The sequence below is a fragment of the Cyanistes caeruleus genome, chromosome 1 (assembly GCF_971803275.1).
Source record: "Cyanistes caeruleus chromosome 1, bCyaCae1.hap1.1, whole genome shotgun sequence".
Lineage (NCBI taxonomy): Eukaryota > Metazoa > Chordata > Aves > Passeriformes > Paridae > Cyanistes > Cyanistes caeruleus.
Window position 1 is genome coordinate 58,950,651 of NC_141701.1, and position 25,832 is coordinate 58,976,482.

At 40.1% G+C, this 25,832-nt stretch overlaps 1 protein-coding gene across 8 annotated transcripts in view; it reads right to left on the reverse strand.

Moving 5' to 3' along the window:
* The window catches only part of LOC111925258 (uncharacterized), an 87,571-nt gene that overhangs the window by 13,127 nt on the left and 48,612 nt on the right, over nucleotides 1-25,832 (reverse strand). For 2 of the 8 annotated variants that reach the window (XR_015288441.1, XR_015288445.1), the window contains 3 exons: nucleotides 20,964-21,079; nucleotides 20,507-20,571; nucleotides 11,101-14,380 (listed from right to left, as the gene is read on the reverse strand). The exons of 1 other annotated variant lie outside the window; for it this stretch is intronic. Coding sequence is in view for 1 of the 7 variants with exons in the window: in XM_086894415.1 (XP_086750541.1) it covers nucleotides 20,507-20,571; nucleotides 20,964-21,068 (170 nt within the window). In the remaining 6 variants the exon portion in view is untranslated. Of the gene's footprint in view, nucleotides 1-11,100; nucleotides 14,381-15,180; nucleotides 16,000-20,506; nucleotides 20,572-20,963; nucleotides 21,080-25,832 lie in introns of those variants that run through there. 5 more of the 8 variants (XR_015288443.1, XR_015288444.1, XM_086894415.1 and 2 more) reach the window with 5 other exon arrangements.

The window sequence follows — 25,832 nt, forward strand, 5'->3', positions numbered from 1 at the left end:
GGATAATTGTTCTCATTTTTTTTAGTAGGGTGACTGGTTTTCTCAGGCAGACTGCTATTGTTAAGCCCAAGCAGCAAGTTGTTCACTGATTCATTTTGTGCCTGTAGAATTACTTTTTATTTAAAAGATGCAAAAAAGATTTATAATTTAGCTTAGGCTTGCTTGAAAGACTGCTCTGTTTGGTTACCAGTTTCAAACACATATGGTATAACTCATATTGCTGCAAGTAAAACAAGGCTGACTGTTGAATGAGCATAACACTGTAATAGCAGAATGTCTGCATTTAGCCCTTTTAACTCAGATCTGCTTGCAAGCCAAAATCAAATGGGAAACAATTAGTGCCTGTCAGAAAACGATTTCCTCCTTCCCCCTGAGAAAATACAAAAATGCAAAAGAAAAAAAGAAGAAATTTTCAGATGAAAACTATTAATTTTATTGTGGAGATGCTTTTCCAATGTCTCATGGGAACTGTAGTTTGTGTGCCTCATGACCCAATTCCTTTTCAACAACTTAATGCCTTAATAGTCTGTCTTTTGCCCTAAGTCACCCTTACACCCTTCCATGCACAGTTTAACCATAACATGGAGGATTCCACAGTTTGTATAGTAGAAGATACAGAAAACTCGCTAAGAGGAGTGCCATGCATACATGACAGGGAAGCCTGTGACTCTGAACAACAACTTCTGCCAAGCCTTGGGCAAAAGTTCAAAAGTCTGGGCAATGTTGTGATTTTGATAGGAAATCATAGATATAATTGTCCTCTCTGAGTCAAAATCTAAATCTTATCATGCTGTAGGCTATTAAAGCTTAGGATCCTCCTCAATTTCTTTTCCTATTTAGAATAAGAGTAGCTAATATTTTGAGGAGTCCATCATGACAAACCCCTTAAATAAATCTGTTCGGTGAGTGACACAGAAACCATACTGCCAAAGCATTGCATACCTAAAATGTTTCAGCATTTCTTGTGAAATCTAGAAGTGTGCAAAAGAATTCTAGGGCCACAGAAGGGAGCACTTCCTCATGAGTCCCTGAAAGTGTGCTGTATTATTAGCTGTATTAAGCAAAATTTGTTGGATTACCACAGAGTACTTTAAAAGTAATATTCTTTCCTGGGGGAGAATAAGAGGAGAACACTGCTTCAGAGAGGAATAGTGAGGGGAACATAATAGTTATTAATGTGATTAGAAAGAACAGTGGATCTCTATAAACTCATGTTGCTCTTGGTTTTAGAAAATGGCAAACCTGAAGTAAACTGGGATTGAGACAGAGAAGCTTGTTTACAGCAACTTGCTGCCTAGCATCTATTCAGAAAATTCTGGTGGGCACAAAGACACTCTGGTTTTCCTATGTTGCAATCAAAACAGCATGGTGATCTCAGCAAAATGTGTCTACTATCTTTTTTTTTTTTCTCCAGTGACAGATATACATATTCCATACCTCTCCAAACAAGACCTGGAGAACCTTGCACCCTTTTCAGTCCTCAAATGTTATCAAATTGTATCACTCTTTTCCCTCAATACTTTGTGCAGTTTTCAAATTTACTCTTGGGCATTTCCCCAGTCTGCCTCCGCCATCTAAATTTAATAATGGATTTTATTTCCTTCCCAGAACTGCCCTGCTTCTCAGATTCATACGCTGTCTTTGCTGATCCTGACTCTGCTTTCCCTATTGCATCTACCTGGACTTCTCCCCTGGCTCCTCAGTAGGTGGGCCAGCACAAAACATGGAACAAAACCCCCAGTTGTGTAGGGTAGCAGCCAGACATGGTATATGACAACACAGTCCCAAACAAGAGAGAGTATGGACACAACAGTGTCCATGGCTCTGTGTTTAGACCCCAGAAACTCAGCTATAAGGGCACTAAGCTACCTGGGCTCATAAGCCTTTGTAGATGGCTTTTGTTGACCCTGCTGTTCAGTGTCCCTGATGTTTCGAGCATAAGGACAGAATGGGATTAAGTCTGGAGACTGGCTATTATCTTGCACATCTCTTCATTTTCTGACTGGCAGGGCTGTACAGGCTGATCAAAATCAGGCAGTCAGAGCTCAGCACAGCCAGAAGAGCTCCTCTGGCCTTTGCATCCAAAGCTTCAGAAAATGGTGTGGAAATACCGTTCCCTCAGACCTTCTAAGAAACCTCCAGAGAACCTCGGTAAGAACAGAATCAGGCACCTTGCAAGAAACCAGTGATATAACAGTTTCAAGGTGTATTGGAGACAAAATATAAATCTCTGAGAATAGACAGTTCCTAATGTTACTGGGTTTACCCAATAACATCAGGAATTAACAGATCCCAAATTAACTGTGGGCTCCCAACAGCAGGAATAAACTCAACTACTTGATTAGTAAATAAAGATCATCAGCATTAGTTTTCTGGCACCCACAGCAGCAGTTTAGATTTCCAACCTCATCCAGGTAACTTAAGTGTAGGAAGAACCCCCATGGGAGTTCAGTGAGGAACAGGACTTTTGAAAAACTGTGAGGATACCAGGGGGTTAATTACAGGGCACAGACACAGGGCCAACATAAAGTCTGATTGACAGTGCCAGCAGCTAAGAGGACCACTGCTTCTGGCAGCATTTCTCTGTCTAGTGCAGTGATGACTCACAGATTTCCTCATCACCTGTTGATAAACAGAGAGAAGATATACATTGAGTCTTTCAGATACCTTTAGCAGAGAAAAGAGAAACAAATGATCAGAATTCATCCCTAAGATGGAGATGATGCATGTCAAGCTACACAAGTATACACTTGTGTTTAGCGGGATTGACCCCAAGGACTGGGAAAAAAGACAGTCTACAAACCATAAATGAGCATGTCAGCTGCAGACATTGCAAAACAGGAATAAGCAGGACCATTGGATTGCATAGTGCCACCTATTATTCAGCATTGCTTAACTCCTGGCTTTGTGGGAGAGTTTCCAGTTACTCAAAACACTAATAAACTTTATTCACAGTGGCTGACATTTTCCATGCCTCAGGGTAAGTGCTTGTGGAATAGTGCAGCCAAAATGTGGCTCAACTATTTCTAAGTATTCAGCAGTCATGCTTATAGCTTGAGAATTACCCAGCTTCATCCTTTTCCTTGTGGTCAAAACAGTTGATGAGGCTCGGACACATGTGTTTGTCCATCAGCTTGCGACTTGGATATGCATTTGTGCCATCTAGAATGTGATATTGATACAACGCTTGATATTACGTGGCAGTTTAAAGGGTTTCTTTGGCTTGAGACCCACAAAGTCATTAATATTCCATGAAGGCCACACCAAGTTAGTCACAGGCCAACACCTCATCAACAATTTTGTTGATGCAATGTTAGAGAGAAAAGCCTGAAGAAGATTAGGATTTTTTTTTTATATACATTGCCATGTGTATTTCTTTGTTTTTGAAGCCAAATTGAATCACTGACTATGTTCAGACAGTTGTGGAAGGGGAAAAATATAAGCTTAAGTTGGAAAATCACTTCTAAGTCATTAAAGATAGCTTTTCTATGCAGTAAAACTGTGTTTTGAGTGAAGATCTGTAACTGAAAGGTTAAATTTGTTTTAAGCGTGTTGCAGTTATCAAGAAGCAACTATTAAAACGCAGGAAATTCTGACTTAAGGTTAAACTTAAAAGGAACTCAAGACAGATGTTAGACCATGACTTCAAGGAATAAGTGTTAGTAAGATTTATTGGGCCAAATTCATTGGAATCAAACCTAGTGCAAGCCAACAGAGTTTTTAAAGTTAGTGATAAGAAACCACTGCTATGCTAGATAGATAAGAGATGCCGACTTTTGTTTTTCTCAGGTTGTTCAAATAAACTGATTTGAGGTGGCTTGGATATCTTAATCAGTAGCTTTTATCACTGTAGAAATTTATATTCCTTTTTTCCTTTATTTTTCTACACATTTAAAATATGGGGCTTGTCTTTCTTGATCTTAAGCTGGGCACAGTTTCATTTTTTTGATTTTATACATTTTTTCTTGGCTTTCTTTTCCTGATTTTCTTCCTACCATTTTAAAGTGCCATTTTATTATTCTTTCCCTGGTGTGCATATGATAATATAGGAAAGAAGGAGAAATATTCAGGGATGAACCAATCTGTGTGTAGAAACACTCATTTTCACATCCTTCCCTTTCTGGAAGAAAATCACCCCTGTGTTTGTTCAAGTCCAGAAAGGTGTCCCATGGAAGTCATCCACAATTTTTGAGGTTCAGATTCATAGTCTGAGGTGCTTTTATATCAGTGCAACATTAAATAGGTGAATGCAGATTGACAAAAGGAGAAAGAAATCCTTCATTGATTAGAGGTCATCCTAAGAGCCTTTTTCATATTTTTATAACATTTTATACTAAAATTAATTATACAATTTCATTACATGTATTACATTTTCATCACGATTTTTTTCTAGAATCTGAAACAAAATGCAGACATGAAAAAATAAAAAAGTGGGGAATAATGTATATGTATCAACTTAGCTTCACTTGAAGCATATCTGAACAGCTGTCTCCCACATGAAGTGTTATTCTTCTTAGTGATTGCCAAAAAGAAAAAGAAAATCCAGTGGTATTAGTGTATAGGGCATTCTAGATTTCCCTGGCACTATAACAGAACAAAGAAATAAGAAAAGTGGTGCAAAAAAAAAAAAGAATAAAGGTTACCCCAAAGCAGGTTGCTCGCTTGCTAGCAGAAGTGTCAGTAATTTTTACTGACATAGTCACTTTGAACAGTACAGAAGCAAAACCAGTGAAACACAGGACAAGAAAGATCAAAATATGTCTATGTCCCCAGGATCTTCTTGCCTTTCCTTTACCAAAAAACCAGGATATGAATCACATACACCAGGACCACCAAGCCCTAGCAGCTGATCTCTGCTCTGCTTTCCTGGGAAAGGAGACCTTCTTTTCAAATTTCTGTCAATATGTCACAGGGGAAAGGAAAGTCATGCAAAAATCACATCAGAGTTTTCCCAGTGATGAAGCTTTTTTACAAAAAGCAAATGTTTTCCTTAGAATTATTACCATCTGAGTTATTTCCATGTTGCAGCTGAAGGCCAGTAGTTTGCAAGTGCAAATACTTGGGGGCGAGGAATAGGGGAAGAGGGATCGTTTCCATTTTTGCCAGTGTGTAAATCTTGTTTTCTGTTGGCTGCAGTCACCCTGATGGACTTGCACTCAGTGAAGGCCCCACTGTTTCATGACATGAATATGATTTTGGAGTCAATAATGTAAATGCTTTCTTATACTCAGCATAAGCAGGCACAAGAGCAAATGGTCTCATTTACAGTGAAGTTGACATTTAAAATAACTATTATATGTTTATCTACCCAAAGCTCCCAAAAGATCTGCATATGTGTGTCTCCTGCCTAGGTCTTTCCACTGAAAAAGCTGAGAACGTAGTTAAGTCTCCTTGGACTCATCAGCTGTACTGCTTTTGGCACAGTTCTTCATCACACCGTCCCCTTCTGCCTATTTGTTTTTCCCATTGTCTGCCTATATCATCTGAACCTGTAAATACATGGAACTCAAAACATTCTGTGATTAAAAACAGGATACTTTCTCTTGCAGTAAGGTTAATCATGCTCAGAAATGGGCTCTTAATACAGCATCCCAAATATCTTCCTTGAAAATGTCCTATGGGCCCTAATTATCTCTCTCCAAATAAAAAGGATTGAGTCAAGAGTTTTATGCATCTGCTTAGTTTTCAACTGGATTTTGCTGGTGGTTTAAATAAGCATGCTCATTAGCATCTGTCAGCTGCCCAGACTTATTATTTTATTGCTATGTGTTGATTTGACTTTATTAAGACCTACAAGCCTTGATCCTGCCTGAGAGATGGACTCCAGATCAGATCTGCCACAGAAGTTACAGTCATCTGCACAGGCTGCATCAATGCCCACAGTCACGTGGAGTCTGCTGCCCTGCCCTGCACAAGGTTTTCACCTGCAGGTTTTTTTCTTTTCTCCGTCAGCTGAGTCCAGAGCTTCTGACTGTTAGAGCACACTGCTGAAACATTCCCTCTTCTCGTCTTTGATGGAAGCTGCCCACCTCTTTCTTTAGCCTAAAAAGAAGAATGGATTCCTGGAACTTGGAAAGGCAGATTAATGCTTCTAACAATATGACAAATCAACCAAATAAGCAGTGTATTTTTTAATTTGTCCTCTTCTCTCTTCCCTCCTCAACCCTATCTCCCTTCCTCCCAGGTGAGAAATGCTGATATGTTGTGTAATTCAGGAGCAGTTTGGTGTGTTCCTGGCCTGCCCCAGAGCTGATGGCTGTTTGGACTGTGGTATAATTGCTTCTTTGGCTGCTCCCAGAAATGTGGCTCCAGGTTTGCAGACATTGCTGTGGGAGAATGGGGAAAAAAAAAAAAATACCATGGCAGCCCATCTTCTTTTTCAGATGGGGAAGAAAACTCACTAGTAGTTTTTGGTCATGGTTTTATAATTCTTAAATAAATTTCTGAAGGATTGCTTGTGGGAAAGGGTGACAGACTAGTAAGTGAAAAATCTGTGCTTGGGCTGTCGAGGTGACTGTGTAATGGAAATGCTCCCCTAAGAAAGGCTTGCAGATTATAAGAGCTTTTTTCATTTGAATTCTTCTAATACTTTTTCAGCTCACATGGTATAGAAGTGTCTTCTGTGGACATTGATACAACCAATCTCTATTTTATTAATTTAATTCTTTTCCAGTGTTTCTCCTCTCCTTGTTTTCTCTGCTAGAGAGTGAAACTTTCATTTTCCTTCCAGGTCCTGTCAAATATTGCTATGATGCCTTTTAATCCATCTGTTGTCTCCCAAAACTTTGGAGTCTGCTCATATTCTGAAGAAGGAAGATCATCCCAGACTGTCCTCAGCTGAGAGTCCTGAGACAGGGCTGAGAGGGACCAGAAAGGAAATTATCCAAAAGAGCATGCAGGGATCACCACACTGTTGGAAAACAAGAGTTACCTGACACTGCAGCCAGTCTGCAGCCCTGTCTTGCCTGCAGTCCAGTCTGCAGCTGCCTGTGATGGCAACTTTTCTCTGGCAATCAGGCAGGAAAAAGTTCCAGCCCATATCCTGTGCTAAGCTAAGGATGAAGAGGTAAAAGTATTTAGTGTTTTCTCACAAGAAGTGAAAGCAGCTCCCTATCATTTGCAAAGGCTGAGTTATGATTCCACCACACACCTTCCCTGAGAGACAAATACTCACCAGGGCTGATGAGTTGTATTAGCCTAAGAATTAGCATCCATGTACTTAAGAAAGAAATGCTGAAGCAACAGCCACTTAGCTTGGGACAATGAAACATCAATGATCTCACATTTCAAGTCCTTTCACCTAGCAATGTTTGCAAGCACTGTCCATTAGCCCTCCTCCAGCCCCCCAGTGCCACCTCTAGAAATGATGAAGTAAAATTCAGTTTGAGATCACACTTATTCCTGCATCCAAATCCATCACATATTATAGCCTCTCATGTTAGCACAAACATCCTTTAGAATGAAACTTTCCTATTACCATTTCCATTACAGAATCATTTCATCTGTAATAATTTTCCATCAGAGGCTGGAGAGGAGTCTGCTGCAGCTTTACCTGCTGTTCATACCAAGCACGATTGAGAGATACCATTTTTCTTTGTGTTTGAAACCAACAGGAGGAGGAAAAGGGTCTATAAATACAGACGATCAAGAGTCTTTTACATCTAGTGGTACGCTGTGAAGCACACCTGTAACAAAATAGGAGAGCAGAAGGGGGTGGGGGGGGGGAGATTTAGGAAAAATCGGAGCAGAATTAATCCTTCAAGCTGAACCGCCTCTGCAGAGCACAGCTATAGAGTCCTGCTGACTCGAAGGGCCATTATTCAAGGGTTAAATGTCACTCAAATCAACCTCATTATGAACTGAAGGATGAGGAGGGGCTCGGGGGAGACACTGCTTTCTTATGCATTTACAATTGAGCCGCTCTGGCCTGGAGATGACCCGCCGCACAATTTTTAAATTATCTCTGCGCGCTCTGCTTGTTTTGGAAATGCTCTAAATAAAAATAATGGACTGTCTTTTAATAAGTCTCATTGTGAAGATTCCACATATCAAACAACACAGCGCAGCTTGGAGGCAAGCGACGGGCATGTGTGATCTAGCTGGAAGAGAGACAAATGGTGATGGGAGCAACTCCATCTAGGGACCGCTGACAAGAAAATGGCATTCGCAAACTGACACATCTGTCAGGGTGGAGAATATTGGCACCTGTCACGCAATTTCAGTCATGACTTTTAATAAAGCTGCTTTCCCTTAGGTAAAATTGGAACTTGACTGTAATATTAGCTGCAAGCACGTCTTGTTTTCCCCTTCAGAGCTCTTTTGTACGTGAGACGTTTCAAATGAATCTTAAAGCTGAAGTAATGATGTTTACTACTTCTTTCCTCCTCCCCCCTCCATTCCCTTTCCAAGTCTGGATTTGAAAGAGATGTTGTGCTGAGTTTTTTTCTTTGCAAAATGTCTCCCCTTCATCTACCAAAACGAGATTTTTTTTGTATGTGAGTGTGTGTGTGCATGCGCGTGTGTATAGCGCTTTTTCTGTATCACTCTTTTTTTTTTTTTCCTTTCCTCCTCCTTTTCAGCTGGGCTGTTGTTTGAGTGAATTTAGCCTGGGGAGGCATGTATATCATAAAAACTGGGTTGGGATTTGTTGGCTGTCAGTCAATAAATCAGTCAGAGTTTAATTACCAGGCATGTGATGGGAAGCGGTGACAGGCACCAGGTCTGTTGGATAGCATTTCTTATGGGGCAGCAGCTACTAAAAACAAAAAGTTAGAGAGTATGTGTGTGTGAGTAGATGCCGGATGGGAAGGAGGGGGAGAGATTCGGGAGGAGGGAGAGGAGGAAAAGTGGAAAAGGAGGAAGGGGGAAAGGAAAAGTTGAGGAGTCCTGCAGCTGGAATCCACTATTACAAGAGAAGAAAAAAAAAAAAAAAAAAGTTTTGTGTTCTTAAAACAAAGAATATGAGTCTCCATTTCAAGACAAAAAAATAAGGTTTTTTAAGTGAATTTCCCATGTTTTGCTTGAAATATGTCAGCATGTTCTGAGTGTTACCTGATGCCTGCATTAACTTATGCTACACTAAAGTGCACCCCTTTGTTTAACACTTGCAAACATTTTATCAGAAATATTTTTTTAAAAGGAAAAAAAATAACTACAGTTGAGAGAACACATCAGGGAGATGGGGCTGGAAGGAGCTGGAGAACTATTGTATTACAGAATGACATAATGTGTTAAAGGACGTTTCACAAAGTGAGAGTAAAATTTTTTAATAAAATATGAAGGTTATATAACATTCCCAATGAGGAAATCAATAACATTTTTTTTCCTTTTTCTTTTTCCCCTCCTTCTTCCCCCTTTTTGGAAGTTTTCCAGGATGTCTGACCATGGAAATCATGTACAGTATTTTTTTCAAAGGCAATTCATACTTGACATGGTTTTTATTATTGACTAGTGATGAGAGATGTCATCTTCTTCCTGTCATATGCCATGAAGCATTATGTGGAGATACTGCAGGATGTTTTGACTGAAAAGATGCTCTATTTTCTTTTAACCATTCTCCTGTGGTGTGTCTCAGTGTGTGTTTCAGAAACCTTTTGTCCATTTTAATGCATTATGGGTAATGGACACAAAAGTCTCTGTCTTGAGGTAGTGTAGCTGCTCCTCTCCTGGCAAGGCATTTGTCCATGAACACGAGGGAGAACAAGAGATTTCTGAGAAGAGGAGGAAAATGTTCAGCAGAAGAAGAACACGTTACGAGTGGACTTCAGCTGGTGAACATTTAGCTGGAAAAACTTGTTGGTTCAAATTTCATAGAAACTTCTGAACAAAAAAAAAAAGCCGTATTAAATATGGAAATTTTCTGCATTTAGATGTCTAGTTTAAATAGTTACTTTATTCAAGAATAAGAAAAAAGCCTTCTATGGTTTGCTCAGTTAGCTGGACTCCCATGCCAACAGTCTGTTTATCTCCTTGTCTGGTTGCTTTGCAGCTGCCTCTGTGACTTCACCTATGTGAGTCTGGATATCCAGCAAGACCTCCCAGAGATCACCTGCAGGACCTTGTCCCATCTATGCATTAAATTGCTCCTGTCAAGTACAGCCGACTGTATATAAACTTTCTATTTCTCCCCCTCTACCCTCTGTCAACTTTTGCCAGCACTCTTAGATGGCAAAATCCTTGGAGCAGAGAACTTTCTTCTTGATTGCCTCACCAGGGCCTAGCTTATAGTGTGTACTACTAAAAATGTGCAATAAGTCCAGAGCTTGCCCTATATGTGTACATATTCAAACCACATGTGGTGCAATATCCAGGGTGCAGAAACTGTCTCTCATTGTATTCACAGAGGATCAGAAGAAGGAGAGGCTGAAAAGGAAGGAAGAAAGTTCTAGGTAGGAAGGGATACAGACACACGAAGCCACACTTTCAATGGAAACTTTTGTGGATATTTAATGACCTTTCCTCCCCCATTCCTTCTCTTTCCTCTATCTGTGACCTGGAGATTTTGCAGCACAGCAGGCCTTACTCCCACACTCACAAGCCACCAGCAGCACTGGCTTAATCAGTCTCAAAAGGCCTCAGTCTTAAAAGTCTTGTGGATCTAAAGGAAAAGAAATATTTTTATTAAAACCTTCTCTTTGGAGTTGCTTGCTCCATTCCCTAATTCCACACTGGCTAGATCCAGATTTCTCTCAGACTACTGGAAATTCCCCTGGCACCCTCCCAGAGTTAGTTCGTCCAACATCAGTAAAACTTGTGTAAGCTGAACAATGGTAAAACACTTTTTAAACATTCTGCCCAGCAGCAACAGCACCTTGTGGCTGGTAAGAATTCAGCCAGGTCCCACAGGACATCCCACCAGCTCCTGCCATCAGGGCCCTGGCTGCCTTGGACAGCACAAAGTTTCATTACATCAAGTTTGCCCTTCATGGGATGGCCACGCTAAATCTCAGTGCCCTGTCCAGAACTGAAAAAAAAAGTCCAGAAGGACTCCAATGCCTAATGTCACATAAAGCAGGCTGACCTCCATGCAAAATGCTCCCCAACAGCAATGCAGGGTGTCCGCTCATTGACAGTGGTGGCTGAGAAACAGAGAATCAGAGAGACAGTTTCATAACTGGTTTAATCTTCTACTACACACCAAGGCCACATGAAAACCCACTAAGGTTGAAGCTTTAAGACTCATCTTAACACAGAAACAATAATGGGACCATAGCAGATCGACTCTGAAGTTTTAAGTCAGAATCCACCTCCCAGATGAGTCACTCTGGCTATTAACGCATTACAGGAATGTCAAATTATTATAATCTTTGTCAGAGGTCAACCTGTATTAAAACAGCAGCTCAACAGACATAGGATAAAGATATCTTAATAATATAGGAAAACTGTTGGGGTTTTTTTCTGCCAATAATTAACTTTAGTCTCCAAACATTTGCCTCTGCCCTGCTCTTCTCCTTGTGTGAGCATGAGCACCAGGCTCTCCAGTTCACCTTAATCACAGGTGAACTCCACACTGGACAGGAGTGTTCCTAAAAACAGAAAATATGCCAAAATTGGAAGTGAACAAGGCACAAACTTTAGAAGCAAGTAAACTTCCCCATTTGCCTGAAAGTGTTGCCCACTTTTCTTGATAGCCCGAGGAAAATGGGCCCAGTTTTTTTCACTTTCATTTGATACCCACTTGTTGTATTCAAAGGAAAAGTCTGATGCATTCTGTATATGGACCAAAGGCTTCCCTAAAACAGCTTCTCTCTTGAAGTATATTTTGCACAGATGTCTTAGCCAAAGGACCTGAACCCAGAACTGAAGTACTAGTGCCACAAGGCTAGATTAAGGGGCCCAGGAATTCCCCAAAAACAAATGCATTAATTGATATTTATTTAGGGAAGTGTGTGATGGCCTCTAGTGGTGCACATTGTCGACAAACGCCGAAACACCACAGCTTCTGTCCTCTGTTTTTTGAGTGGCACTGGGAGAAAAGTGTTGTGGATGTACTGACACCGGTGTATTGCTGCCACATGAGTAACAAGACAGCCCAGTGACAGACGAGCCTGTTTCATTTATAGCTCCCTCCTTTCCTTCTCCTCCGTGCGCTGAGGAGGAGGGTGCACAGCACACGCTGGGAGCAAGTGCACAAACTGATATTTAGCAGTGACACATTAAGTACTGCAGACTTCCTGTGAACACACCACCCTGTTCCTGTGTCCAGCATCAGGGAATAAAAACAGATTGACTTCATCACAGTTTTCTTTTCCTGCTCACCCACCCGGCTCACACCATGCTCAGAAACAAAAATTTTGATTTGGTTCTTTTTCTGCCGCAGTCTTCCCCCTTTTATCAAAATATATTGATGGCATCATCAGATCAAGACCATAACAGGAATGTCACGACTACAGGACATTTCCTCCCAGCCATCAGATGGACTGAACCTCAACAGCACAAACATGCCGAGGCTTCTTGCTGTGAGTGCAGCCTCTACCATTACTACAGTGAACGTGATAGCCATTAACTAATCGTCATCAGAAAAAAATATAGCACTCTCTCCCTCCTCCACTGCACACTGAGGCACATACCATATAAACATCATAAAGGACACAGTGAGAGAGAAAAAACACACTAGAGGCCATACTAAACCACATATAACCCTGATCTGAGAAGAGACTGTTATTCAAAGCAGTGAAAGCTTTCATATACTGTATGGCCATAGAGTCGGATGTTTTCTCAACAGTTTTCTAAGCAATAATACATAGATAAAGAGGCTGGAATCTGCCATCCCCTTTATAACATATGCACGTCTATTTATGAAGACACTTAAGCATGGATTTAGTAAGTCCGAGACAAAGCTCTAGAGGCGGCTGTCTCTTTAAATCCGTCTCCTACCAAGTGAAATTTGTGGCCCTGATGAATGGCAGAGCAGAGTCATCCATAAAAGGGCAGAGGCAAATCACACTCATTTGCATACAGTAATTATTCTCTGAATCGGGCCACCTTTATTGCTGCCAGAAAATCTACTGTCAGCATCGCTCTATAGATCATGTTGGAAAAGCCCGCAGCTGAGGAGCGGGGTGGTGGCTTCAGACCCACCGGCTGGCACCCCAGCCAGCCTCACCACTGGGACAGGTTGTGCTTTGCCTCACTCCCCACCCAGAGCACCCATAGGTCCATCTTCTTTTGGGTCCTGGATATTCTCAGCAGAGTAGCAGCATAGCATGTGGGTGAAAATTTGTCCCCAGATAATAGATGGTGGGAGCCATGCAGGGTGGCTGGGGAGGTTCCTAACTGCACCAAGAAAGACTGGATATTTTTCACCTTTTTTTTCCTTCTCACATGACATCTTTTTTACAGAAAAATAAAATAAAAGAGAAACACTGTATGCGCAGAGTTACATTGCATCGCCTTATGGCTGTGATAACTATGCTTATGCTCCTGTTTGGCTCTACCTCAGAGGGCACCAGCAGATTAAAAAAGGGAAAAAGCTGAATGAAGGCATTTCAGTCTGCTGGCAGGAGCAGTAAGAGGGGAAAGGGCACAGCCAAGGACTGCACAGGCAAAACCAAACAGAAACCCTGAAAAATGAGCAGAGATCTGTGGGGCCAGAATCTCATTGCAGCACAAACAAACCTGTCCCCTGTCAGAGTCTCAACACACAGCATGAAAACAGAGTTTATTCGGGTGCCCATGGTAGTTATAGAAGAGCACCTTCCCATCCATTTATGGCCATCGACTTGCAACACTACCAAAAAAACTGAAGTCTGATAGAAGCTCTGTGGCAAGTATGTCCTTGGCAGGAATCCAGTTGAGATCACACTTCCTGTGCAACCAAAACCTGACATGCAGAAAACGCTCACTCCCAGTAACGAATCGCAAAGACGAGAGCAGTTTGGAGCTGGAAGCGACAACAGCAGCTTTGGTGCCAGCAATGCAATTTGCCACACTGTGGAGCAGCTACCACCCAGCACAAGGGCCTTCCACCACTGCAGCAGCTGGGAATAGAACATTGGTGGCTCCCATTTTGCAGGCACTGCCCACCAGCTCAGGTGTGTTTGCACATCAGTTTTTGCATCGGTCCAAATTCACAATCAAATGCATATTTGAATTTCTTGTTCAGGGTGGCTGCAACAGACTTTAGGAAGTCTCTGTGGATATGGGCTCCCCATGAGGGTGGAGGCAAGGATTTCTTGGACAGTCATTATCCTACAGCACCATGGCACCCCATGGCATCATTGGTTAGTCAGTGCTTACTGCAATATTGAGTCTGTCCTTAAAAGGATCCAATTTTGTGACCCAAAAGGAAAGCAACAATATGAGACTGAAAAAGAATCTAGAAGTCCTGTATTCAGCCACGACAGTTTCCATCTTCTGTTCTGTCCTAGGATGTCTAGACCTAGAGGCAAAATGTTGGGAAAATAGTTGATTACTTCCCAAATACCATGTAGTATTGTTACAGTAGTAGTAGTAGTAGTAGTAGTAGTAGTGTTGCGTGCATGTCATGGATGTTATGTTGGTGAAAAGCTTTGTTATCAGTGGGTACTGGAAACACTTGGTATGAGAAAATGGAGTAAAAAGTACACTTGAAACTCCATGGGCGAGGAATGTTTTAAAACATAACATGAACAAACATGATCCAAATTTTGCTATAGACAGAGAATTAGTTGATCAAAACTCTTCCTGAAAACACTGAAAATAAGTTTTGCTTGATTGACTGGAAGCATCCTGAAGTTGCAATTTTTCTCTACTCTCCCACCCCAATTTAGAGACCAACTTAGGACCTTTAATGTTCATTTAATTTGTGATCTAACCAAACACTTTGGGTTTCCAAACAGCCACAGACAAAAAGCTTTCTTAGAGCATTTTTATGACTAAGCCAAAATGAAAACTTCATGATAAAACACAATGGACTTTTCAATGTTTCCAGCAGGTACTTTCAACATTATCATACCATCCAGACAGGGAGTTACTGAGAGATTACTTAAATAAGAATGTTTTTTAATCCAGCTAGAAATGTTTGTTAGTGAACTGTTTTATGATTCATATCTATAACAAAGGTTTCAGTCAAAGCAGAATCTAGTCTTTTCCCCAATAAGTAAGAGGTGATGGAAAGTCATTTTGAATTGGACAGTATTTTTTGCACTCAAGTATATAAAGTTTATATATATAGAGAGAAAAAAAATACCTGCCACCTACCATAGCTTCGTGAATCCTCATTGGCTTATTTAAAACAGATTGTATTTCACAGTCCTGTTTCCAGAGCAGTCATCTGTCCACATCAACTCCACTAATTTTTACCGTTGTCCCTTCTCTGATTCCTCAGGAAGGGAGTGTAACAAGCCAAAGTGAGAGACCTTGTCTAAAGCAAATTTCTGCTGACCAAAACATGTCCTGCCATGTGTAAGAGAAAGGCTTTTTCCTTGATCAGGCTGGCAGTAGGATATTTTGCAAATATTAACTTAAATAAGATGCAGTAGAAACAGCAAGAGAAAGAAAAAAAAGAGAAGGGAAGTCAACATTGCTGAACAGTGATACTTCACCTTGCCTAAAGCTCTGTCAAAGTACCTGACCCCTGACAGATCTAAAGTAAAATCTTTTAAATGATGTAAGGGACATAAGTTTTAAAGCAAGCAACACAAGCTCATGGCTTTGCTGTTTATTAGGGGACGAATCTTCCAATATTGGCTTGCTGAGATGAACACTTATAAAACCACACCAATATATGTGTTTGCATTCCTCTTCGGGTAAAAATTTGTCAGAGAAGGAAGACATTAAACCTGTCACCTCAGATAAAGATCAGATGTTTGATTTCAAACAGAACAAAGCAAACACTTCACTGCAGGTTCCATTAACCCCTTGAGTACCCCATGGAAACTGCTCGATGGGACGAGTAGCAGGTGCTGTCTGGGTTGTGGACTTGCAGCTGCAGAGTTTTCTTGGGGAACATCAGTTACAGGCTGTTTCTTTCTGTCTGCTCTTCTTTCCAGCATTTGCAAAGCAGAGTGAGTCTGCTGCCTGCAGAAAGTGGTGTGATTCAAAACAGAAACTAGCTTAGATATTCGTACATAGTCCTAATACCACTTACTGGATCTGCTTTTTAAAAAAATATACTTTCAGGGCATCTGAAGTAGAAGCAGCACTCAGATCTTCTCTAGTAAAGGGAGAGAACTAGGCTAGTATGGAGATCTCTCTTTTATTTCTCTGGCAACAAAGGGCTGCAATTTTTGTACCCTTAGACACATATCCAGGTTACAGCTGTTCAAAATGTCTACTGGAGTGGCCTTACATTAGGAACTAAAACTCTCTGGCAAATCTATCTATGGTAATACCTGGAACTTTACTATGGCTAACTGGCATAAAATGAAGCGAATAAATTTTACTGCAGAAAAAAGAAGAGAAGAGAAAGCAGAAATCAACCTGTTTCTAGACACTTCATGCATAAAGTCGGGGGTTAAATCATACAAAAGAGAGGCGTAATAAGAACTGCTAATAAATATTTTCATATGGAAAATCTGATCCATGCAAGACTGGGAATGTAAGTATGAGGCAAACTTTTATGATCTCCAGTTTGCGGCAGATCATGTGGAACATTTGGAAGTATGTGAGATCATGCCACACAAGTGTTTGCTATATTAATCAAACAGCACAATAGTTGCCTGGATACCCACATCATTTCATCAGCTGTGGTGGCCTGTTACCAGTTTTCAGAAAATGAAATGTGACCCCTGAGGACTGTAATTGGGTGAGTATAGTAATTTAGGAACGTTCAGGGGATCTGGAAAATCTGTCCAGCCAATTCACTTACAGCCAGCCATGGCAGAAGGGTATTTCAGCACCAAAGAATCACGCATGTTGCCTTTTATCACTGCTGATACCCAGTTCTTTCCCTTTGCCTCTTTTCTGCTTGGTGCCAGTTACAATGAACTCCAGAGTCTTAATGAGACTAGAGATAATTTTGTTTAATGAAGGATTAAGGCAGTGTCTTAGAATACTTGAAAAAAAAGGGTGAAAAAAATACAAGCCAGTTCTGTGCTGGCAGAAACTGTGGTGCATTTGCAATATAAACTGCTGGATCCTCTTACACAGAATGTTTGTCGTGATACAATTTGAAACATAAAGGGCAGTGATCTCATATTTTAGTGCAGGAGGAAAAAGCCCTTCTGGATTCATCTAAGCTTGTGGCATTTAGTTTAACCCAGTGTAACCTGATGCAGTTTTGAGGCAGGTAAACTGTGTGTATGTTTTAATTACAGCTGGGATATGTAACCGGTCCAAAGTTCGGGTCAATAGAGTGATGAATTCTCTAGCCACACAATCTTTAATACTGGCTGGTCTGGTTATTAATTTTCTTTATTTGTACTGTTAAAGACCTATATAATTTGTAGCTTTGGTCATTTGTTTTTTAAAAGCTCAGAAATGCTCACCTACTTTAATCAATTCATTTTCGTGGGGTAATAAACTTATTTTGTGCTCTTTTCATAATTTATATAGGGTTCTATTATTTACATATCTCCTATTTATTCTATTTCTAGTAGGCTATAAGGCTTCCTATTTCTGTGGCAGCAGATTGCACTAGATGCATGATATAGGAATACTAAAGGGCAGAAGAAGACCATATGCTCCATCATAGGCTGCATTTTAATCCCTGAAATACCAAATCATCAGTCTAATCCTTCCAGTTGACTCAGGAGTGGTCTGTTATAACCCTGGAACTGGGATGGAAGACAAAAGAAGGCACAGAGCCAGAACTTCTGCTAATATAAATCAGTGTGCTTCCACTGACTTCAGCGGTAACATCTTTGACAGCAGCTGAGGTTTTACCCCAGATTGTTTGGCTCAGTGGTGTCAAAAGGAAAGGTGGGCTTCTCAGAGCCTGTTTTCCAGGTCAGACACTGGTAGCACATTATTCAGAGGTAAACCAAACTGTCTGAAGTGTTCTGAAAGCTGCTAGATGCAAATTGCTGTAACAGGTTTTAAAAATTTAATATTCTTTTCTTCAGAAAATTCCTCTATGGTCTTTTCTAAACTCATCCAAGCAGAATGCATCCTTCATATTGTATGAAGAGAGCAAAAGTGGCAATATTCCATGTTCTGATCAGTACCCATCTGAGAAGCTTGAATCATACATACATACATACATAAAAACGTCGAATGGTTTGGGTTTGAAGGAACTTTAAAAATCACCTCATTACAACCCTCTTACTGTGGGTGGGGACACCTTCCACTGAACCAGGTTGCTCAATTATTAGTAAATTTTTTTAGGGTCAATCATAAGCTTATGAGTAAGGAAAACTGGTTCTGCCAAAAAACTCGTGACAATAGATAGGCTTGCTTCAAGATGGCTTTGTTCTGCCACTGATCAGATTGTTGGGAGCCTCTTCAATTGTTTCATTGAATGCTGCCACTCAGCTAGAAAATGCTCTGGCAAGCATGGCTGTACATTTCAATTGTTCTGCCAGAAATTGCATCTTTCCATGATGATTCCAGCTGCAGTCGATACCCTATTGGCATTCCCTTGGCATGTTACCCTGGAAATTTGCAGTTGGTGATCTTAAGGTGAGCCACCTTCTCTAAAGCTTTCAAAGAGTACTGCGGCTGATCATTTGTGCATCTGCTATACCATTCCCAAGAAGCTATCCTAGCACACATGGCAGCATTCCGAACCGGCTTAGGCTGATTCAGTGGGGAGGCTGTCTCTAAGAATATTTCAAAAGAGTTAGTATCAGGCTGCAGAGACACCACAAGTGCAACTTTTCAAAGTGAAAAGTTGCTGCTTCTCCTTCAAGGCTCACCGATAGCGTCCGAGTGGGAATTAAGCAGTACACTGATACTGTACATGATTCGCAGCGTGGCTGTGGGATAAGAACAGTTATATCCTGGATAAATTTAAGATGACAAATTTGCATGTAAAACCAGAGACTCTTGTCAAAAGAAAGAAATCAATGAAGAACTGTCCATCTGATGACAGGTTGCATAGGCTATCCATGACAGCTAACACAACTTTAAATAGTCTGTCTCAATGTATTTGAAAATGTTTTGGAAATGTATTAATAAAAATTACTTAAGATTTTTTTGTATGAATCATCTTGATGGTGAGCCTTCTGAGAAACAGCTGGGGAACAGAAAACCTTTAATGGATTTTGTAAATATTCTCAGTTCTGAACTGTATATTATTTTATTGATACACCCTCACTCCAGAAGGCAGATTTCACTGCAACAAGAATTTTTTTACCCCTAAGAAAAAAAAGAAAAACCTGAAACCAGAAGATGGGTGCATAATACATGGCTCCTCTGAGGCAGACATTCCTACAGTTATTCAGAGTTTCTGCAAAACAGTATTTCGTATTCTCTGTATTGGAGAAGAAAAAAGACTAAATTTGAAACATCTCCCTGCTTCTGTGCACCAATAACATTCGAGCCTTGATGCAGGGCACTCCAAAAGTGAAGAAAACATTAATGGATAACAACAAAATTTTAGAAGTTACTGAAACTTATGCTGATCAAATAAATACTCTGACTAATACAGTGCTCAAAATGAAAAAGCTAATTTTTCAGACAGTGGAGGGGTGGAGAGGGAGGAGATGTTACATTTCATTAGGAGTCATGTGATTTTGTGGTTTTTTTTTTCCTTTAAGTAAATTTTAATGAAGGGTTGTGGTCTTGGAAAACTTTCTTTTCAGATAAATGCTTTGAACCTCTGTACTCATTTTAGCCTATGAATTACTTAATAATTCAGTTTACCGAATGTGCTGGATATTTGGGAGTCAATATTTGCACAGAATATTTAACTCCCCTCCCAAAATCATCTGGTATTATATTAATAGCTTTATGCAAGTCTTCCATGGAACAATATAAATTAGAAATGGTTTCCTAAATATGTCTGTAGGCAAAAAAAAAAAAATCACCAGTTGGAATTTTTGCAAGAAAAAAACAGCCACAGATCTTGACTCTTAAGAATTTTTGCAAGGACCTGTAGATATATATTTCCTCTATTTAGACACATACATGTTGTCATCACAGTAGTTAAAAATAGCAGTTCTTACTGAGTTCATGTTGTGAAAACAGATTTCTAAGTAATAAAACTATATGACCCAAAGCAAATTAAGGTTTCTTCTCACTTAAATTGTACAATAGTATAACTTTTCAAATACTAATTGGACACTAGATTTTTGAATGCCCCAAAAAAGCCCTTTCCACAGACCTGATTTTTAAAAATCATTGTACTTTAAGAAACATATCCATTGTAAAAGCTCCAAGTTAAGTGTCAAAGTGTAAGGACCTAGAAAAGTACTATTCTGTTTTGTAAATATTGCCATTCAATCTCTTGTTGATTCATTCATAGCAGCCTGTGTTTCCTGTTTGTTTATAATATTTATAAGTATATAAATCTATATACTTATATAAGTTTATATAAGTATATAGATTTGCACATGTATGCATGTATACATGAGTGTGTACATATGTGCTTATTTGTGTGTTGGGAGTAGGGAAAATTATTTTGTGGACAATCAAATTTGGTTACCAGGAAAAGGTGCTTAAGTGGTCACACTGAAATTTCTCAAACTGGTGAGACGTTCCCACAAGGCCCTGTCAATAAAAAAGCAGCATTAAATAAGATGTAATACATATAAAAGGACCAGAAAATCTTCTTCAGTGATGCCATCCAGGTACTTGCTATCCTTGACTAATGTCTTAAGACTTTTTTGCAATTATACTGATCTTCATCTTAAAACCAGCTGAATTTCTGATTAGTGTCTGGTCAGAATCTCATTTCTCTGATGACCAGAAATCTGAAAATATCTAGCTTACACTTATTTGTACCTAGATTTATATTCATTTGTTCTCATCTCAGCAGCTTTTACATATGTATTTTGATCCTTCTAGCAAATGTACCTTTTGGGGAAATGTAGGGAGTTGTGTCTGTTTTCATAAGACCTCAAAGGTTACAAAAGTGCAACTACAAAAGGCTTACAACTCACCTCATTTGTCTTTTGGTCTGTGTTTTTTAACAAATATTTACATGCAGAAAGTTGCAGGGAAACTCTGAGCAATACAATGCAACAGTACCCTGTCACATCAGGCATTGCAGAAGTATCTAAATGAACAAAAAGGTTATCTATCACTAATGGAGCAACCTGCTGATTTCCTCTTCTTGAGAGCAAATAACCTCTTTGCTGTTCCCCAGAAACTTCCTTTGTATGGAGGTGATGCCAGCAGACAATAAGGTCTGGTTGCCCATCTCAATTGTTCCATAAAGCTATGTGAACCTGCCTTAGGCAAGTAATAGAAGTGAAACCTCCCTCCCTTCTCCATCACACCTGGCTATTGTTTCTGCCCCACATTGATTCTCTGATGGGATCTTCAAAGCTCTCGCTTCATCTCCCTATCTTAGCCCTTTGGTCTGTCCTAATGCTCTTAAGAGTATTCCCTTTCTGTACCCTGGCAAATATCCTTACAGTTTGACTGCAGCTGGGGCAACACACTCACTCAGACACCAGCCAGTCCTATCTCCATTCTCTGTCCTGACCCATCCTGGAGTAAAGTTCATGCTTTTATATCAGCTACTCTCTTTCCCTCACAGAAGTCTGTTGAGTGCAAAGCCAGGCTTACTTCCCCATCATTCATATTTATCCAGACCAAGCCAAAATGCTCTCTAGCTCTCTCACTGCATTTTCTCTGTCTATTTTCTCCAGAGTCTAGATTACCTGCAGACTCTGCTGTATTAACAACAAATAATGAATAAAGTATAAAACAAGTAATTGAAAATTTTATTGTAGTCAAAGTTTTGGACGTTAGAATCTCAGACTTCTGATATGTCAGAGTTTAAAGAGGAGGGAAATGGCAAACAAGGCATACTTTGGATGTTTAAGTTCTTGGCACAGGAGAGCATTTAGCATGGTGTTTTGGCCAGACCAGCATCATTCAGAGGGTGATCTTCTACCTCAATTCCTGCTGAAGTTGTTTGGCCATAACTAGGGGGGATTGTTTCCTGTCTTTTCCAGATGTGGACAAATTACCAGAGAAGTGAATATACCGCAGACCATAAAGTATTCCCCTCTCTTCTTTTGTGTCACCTCTGATATGATCAGGCTAACTAATTCACTCTGAACATCTATTATTACACTGATGAGGTCTGACTGGCTGCCCTTACTGATTGACAAGGAAAAATGAGCCTTCTTGAATGTGGTTCTAATCTATATTCCAGACAAAGAAGGAGTAAAAAAAAAAAACGCAAGAGGAAAAAATTAATTTTGTCTCTTTAAATTTTGGAAATGATGACAATTATGCCTCCAGGTTTTTAATTTTCAATTTACAGATGTGGTGAAGTACACTGGGTCACTTGACCTCTCTAAGAAGCAGTCTTGTCCTGGCATCCTCATAGGTATCTGTGTCCATCTGGCAGAGATATTGCAATTCAAATCTCAAGCTCCAACTGACTGCTGAGCTGAGAGCTGTGCTTCTTTTGTGCATCCTGTCATTTCCCCCTCCCTAGCTTCAAAAGATTTAGAAAAATGCAAAGGGAACAATATCATATGGTGAATTCTGTTTATGTGGCATGGCTTAGTCATTCTTATTTACATCACCCTGCCACCTAAAAAGACCTATTCACAATGCATAGCTGTCACTCAGCCTGAACCTTAGATTATTGTTAATGTTTGCAAAGGGAGGGTTATGCAACACTATACAACTGTACATCAAATACAGAGCCCAAGGACATCAAAGCTTGGTCCAAACTGACCTAAAGGCTCTGGGATTTCTGCTCTGCATACTGATTAATCTGATTACACAAGATAGAAAATACCAGTAACATATTTTAAAACACTTTTTTTTTTTATATGTCCAACTTTTTTCATCCAAGCTGTTTTTCTTCCCTCATGTTGTCAAACACACTCTGTACCCAACCTCTATGAAATGAGATCAGGTCAGGTTTGCTTGAAAATAGAAGCATATACTTTAATTTCTGTATGAAGGCACTGTAGCAACTTTACAGACAGGAAACTTTGGAGCAGTGAAATGAAGGACAGAAGATTCAATGCCCAGTAGAAGAGCAGCTTACACCACTGGTAGGAAACATAAATTTAAAGTTTAAAATCAAATTAATTATCATTAATCTGAGGCCCTGGTCTGACTTGCTATCCTGATGCCATTCAGTCCCTACTCCTCACTCCCCATAATCATACCCATCAACATCATGGGGATACAGCAGATGGCCTGGAGCAAACTGAGGCAGCTCATGGACTGAGAAACCCAAAGTTCAAACAGAGGCAGTGAGGCATGCCAGAAAGAGGCAAGTTTCCAAAGTTAAACTGACCCTTCATAGCACCCAGATGTGTTCCTGGAGGCTGCTGGCAGCAAGAAGCAGCCAGCAGCCAGCTCTGCCACATGGATCAAGATCTGGCTGGTACACCTCCAACCTAAAACTGTGAGAAAAACCATACAGTTTGCATGGCTAGATGTGGGAGAGGATTAAGGACATGGGTTTTCCATTTTTCTTTACAAATGCCCAGGAAAACTGTCCAAAGTACTGTTACTGGCCCATCCAGTCCTGTAATACTCAACACAACAGACTCAGCTGGTCTGTTGAATGCAGAATTCAAAGGGGAGACTTTTTTCTTCATACCCATCCTCAGTAACAATAGAGAACAAGGGGTGACATCAGGCATGGCTCTGCAGCCTGACTAAGGGCTCTAGACAAATATCATCCTGGACTTTAACGTCTTGGTGATGACGCTTACGGAGAAAGAATCTATGGAGGGTTTTCCATTAACTGTGCATCAGCCAATATTCTTTATCTCAGCTTTGAATAAAACTTTGAAACTGGGTCAACTAAGGCAAAAAACTCTTTAAAAAATCCCTCTTAATAAGTCCAACTTTAGCTTATCAGCCATTTCTATTTCAAACAGGTCTAGAAGCAGTTTCCACTCAGAGAGGCCACTGTTACTTTTCCAAATGGAGATGCTAATGCACATAAATTAAAAGCCTCACAGCTGTGTTCTGATCACAAATAAGAGTTACACTGGTGAGCTAAAGGGAGAATAATAATAAAAATGCTCACAAACAAGTCTTACTTAAAAAACTAAGGGTATGCATCTATAATGCAATTTATATTCCTGCCTAGATTAGTTTGGGGGGATTAAGGGATACATAAAGGCTTAAATCCTCAGCTGTTATCAACCTGAGTTGTGGCAGTTCCCCTTAAAAATGTGGAGTTGGCCCCATGCAAACCCACCAGCCAACAACATAACAGATTTCCAGGAACACAAGTCCAGGTTAGAAACATAAGTGGAGAAGGAAGAAGTGCTTGGGTGGCAGAAGAAGGAAGAGGAGAGCAAGACTGCGGAACACAGCAGGCAGCAGGAAATTCTCAGTAGTTTGCCACTACCATTGCAAAGAGCTTTCGAGGCGGTTATTTACCAGTCACCCAGAACTGTGTTGTTGTTAATGAGTTATTACTTATTTCTCAATAAACTGAGACAACTAGGTAATTACTTAATTGGGTGTTCCCTCCCCCTTTTACTCCTTTCTTCAAAGAGATTTTAATGTGAAAGCCATCTTCTATGTCTCTGAGCAGTAATATGCACTTGAGTTTTCAAGCCCATGTATCATAGAATATAAAAAAAAAGCACCAAAATAATAGAAAGCTGTAATTCTACTGATGGTTGTTGGTGATAAGAAAAGCTGCAGTGGCGTGGCTTGAAAGGGTTTGTCACCATAACTCCAGGATCAAATTTCCTTGTATTACAGAAAGATGGCAGAAAGAGTCTGCAAAGGACACTCAAGGAGACATGTAATAAATGCCATGAAAAGAGCAATTCTTTCTGATAGAAAAGCTTTAACACAGTCACAAAGTGCCTAATCATGGAAGTGCTGAGTGAGTTCACCCCGCCTTGAACTTCAGCAAGATGCAAGGTGCTCAGCACCCCTTTGAAGAGGCTCAGCACCTCAGAGAATCGGGTCCCAAACTAGGAGGAAAAATCATCTTCAGAAATACATGTGGCAAGATATAAATTCCTACCTAATAAGATAAATCAGGTTTTATTTCAGCATTTGGCATACAGAAGAAAGAGATCCCAGACAGGGCGATATATTTAAAACAATCCATTTGTTTCCTCCCCCAGAGTGGAATCCAACGTAAGAGACATTTTGAGAGTTTGAGAGGTATTTGACTGTCTTTAGCTTGTAGTAGACTTCCACACAGGGGTGAATCACAACCTTAAGAAAATGCTTCATACATAAGAAGGGCCACAGCTCAGACAACTTAAAATGAAATAGTGTCAGAGCATGTAATGAGAGATTTTGCGCACTAAAGGCGATTTCTTGGCCATGATTTCAGATTCTACCCAATTATTTCATGGTAAGATTTTAATGCAACAAAATCAATAGGGTTTTTTTGTTGGGTTTTTTTGGGTTGTTTTTTTTTTGGTTTTGTGAGATTTTCACTTTATGAAGATAAAAAATAGTCTAAGACAAAATCACATCCAAAAGAGTGGCCTATGAAGGGAAAGAAGGAAATGGCCCTAAGGACGTCAAATTTCTTGGTCCTAAGGATATCAAATTCCTGTTGGAGATCCCCACAGACAGCATACAAAATGTCTGCAAATTCTTTTAGAGTGAAGCAAGATGTTCCAGGGAAGTTGAACCTGAACAAAACTTACCTCCTTCCCTGTTCAGTCTGGACTGTTGGAACCAGACATCTGTGCTTCCTTCAGATTTGAAATTTGCTTTTCTTTCTGGTCTTTAAACCACTGTGTCAAGCACATCTGTGTATGACTTAGCTGCTTTATCATGAAATTTAAGGCTGGATCCTGAGTGAAAGGTCAAGATAGTAAACATGGAGGTAAAAGCAT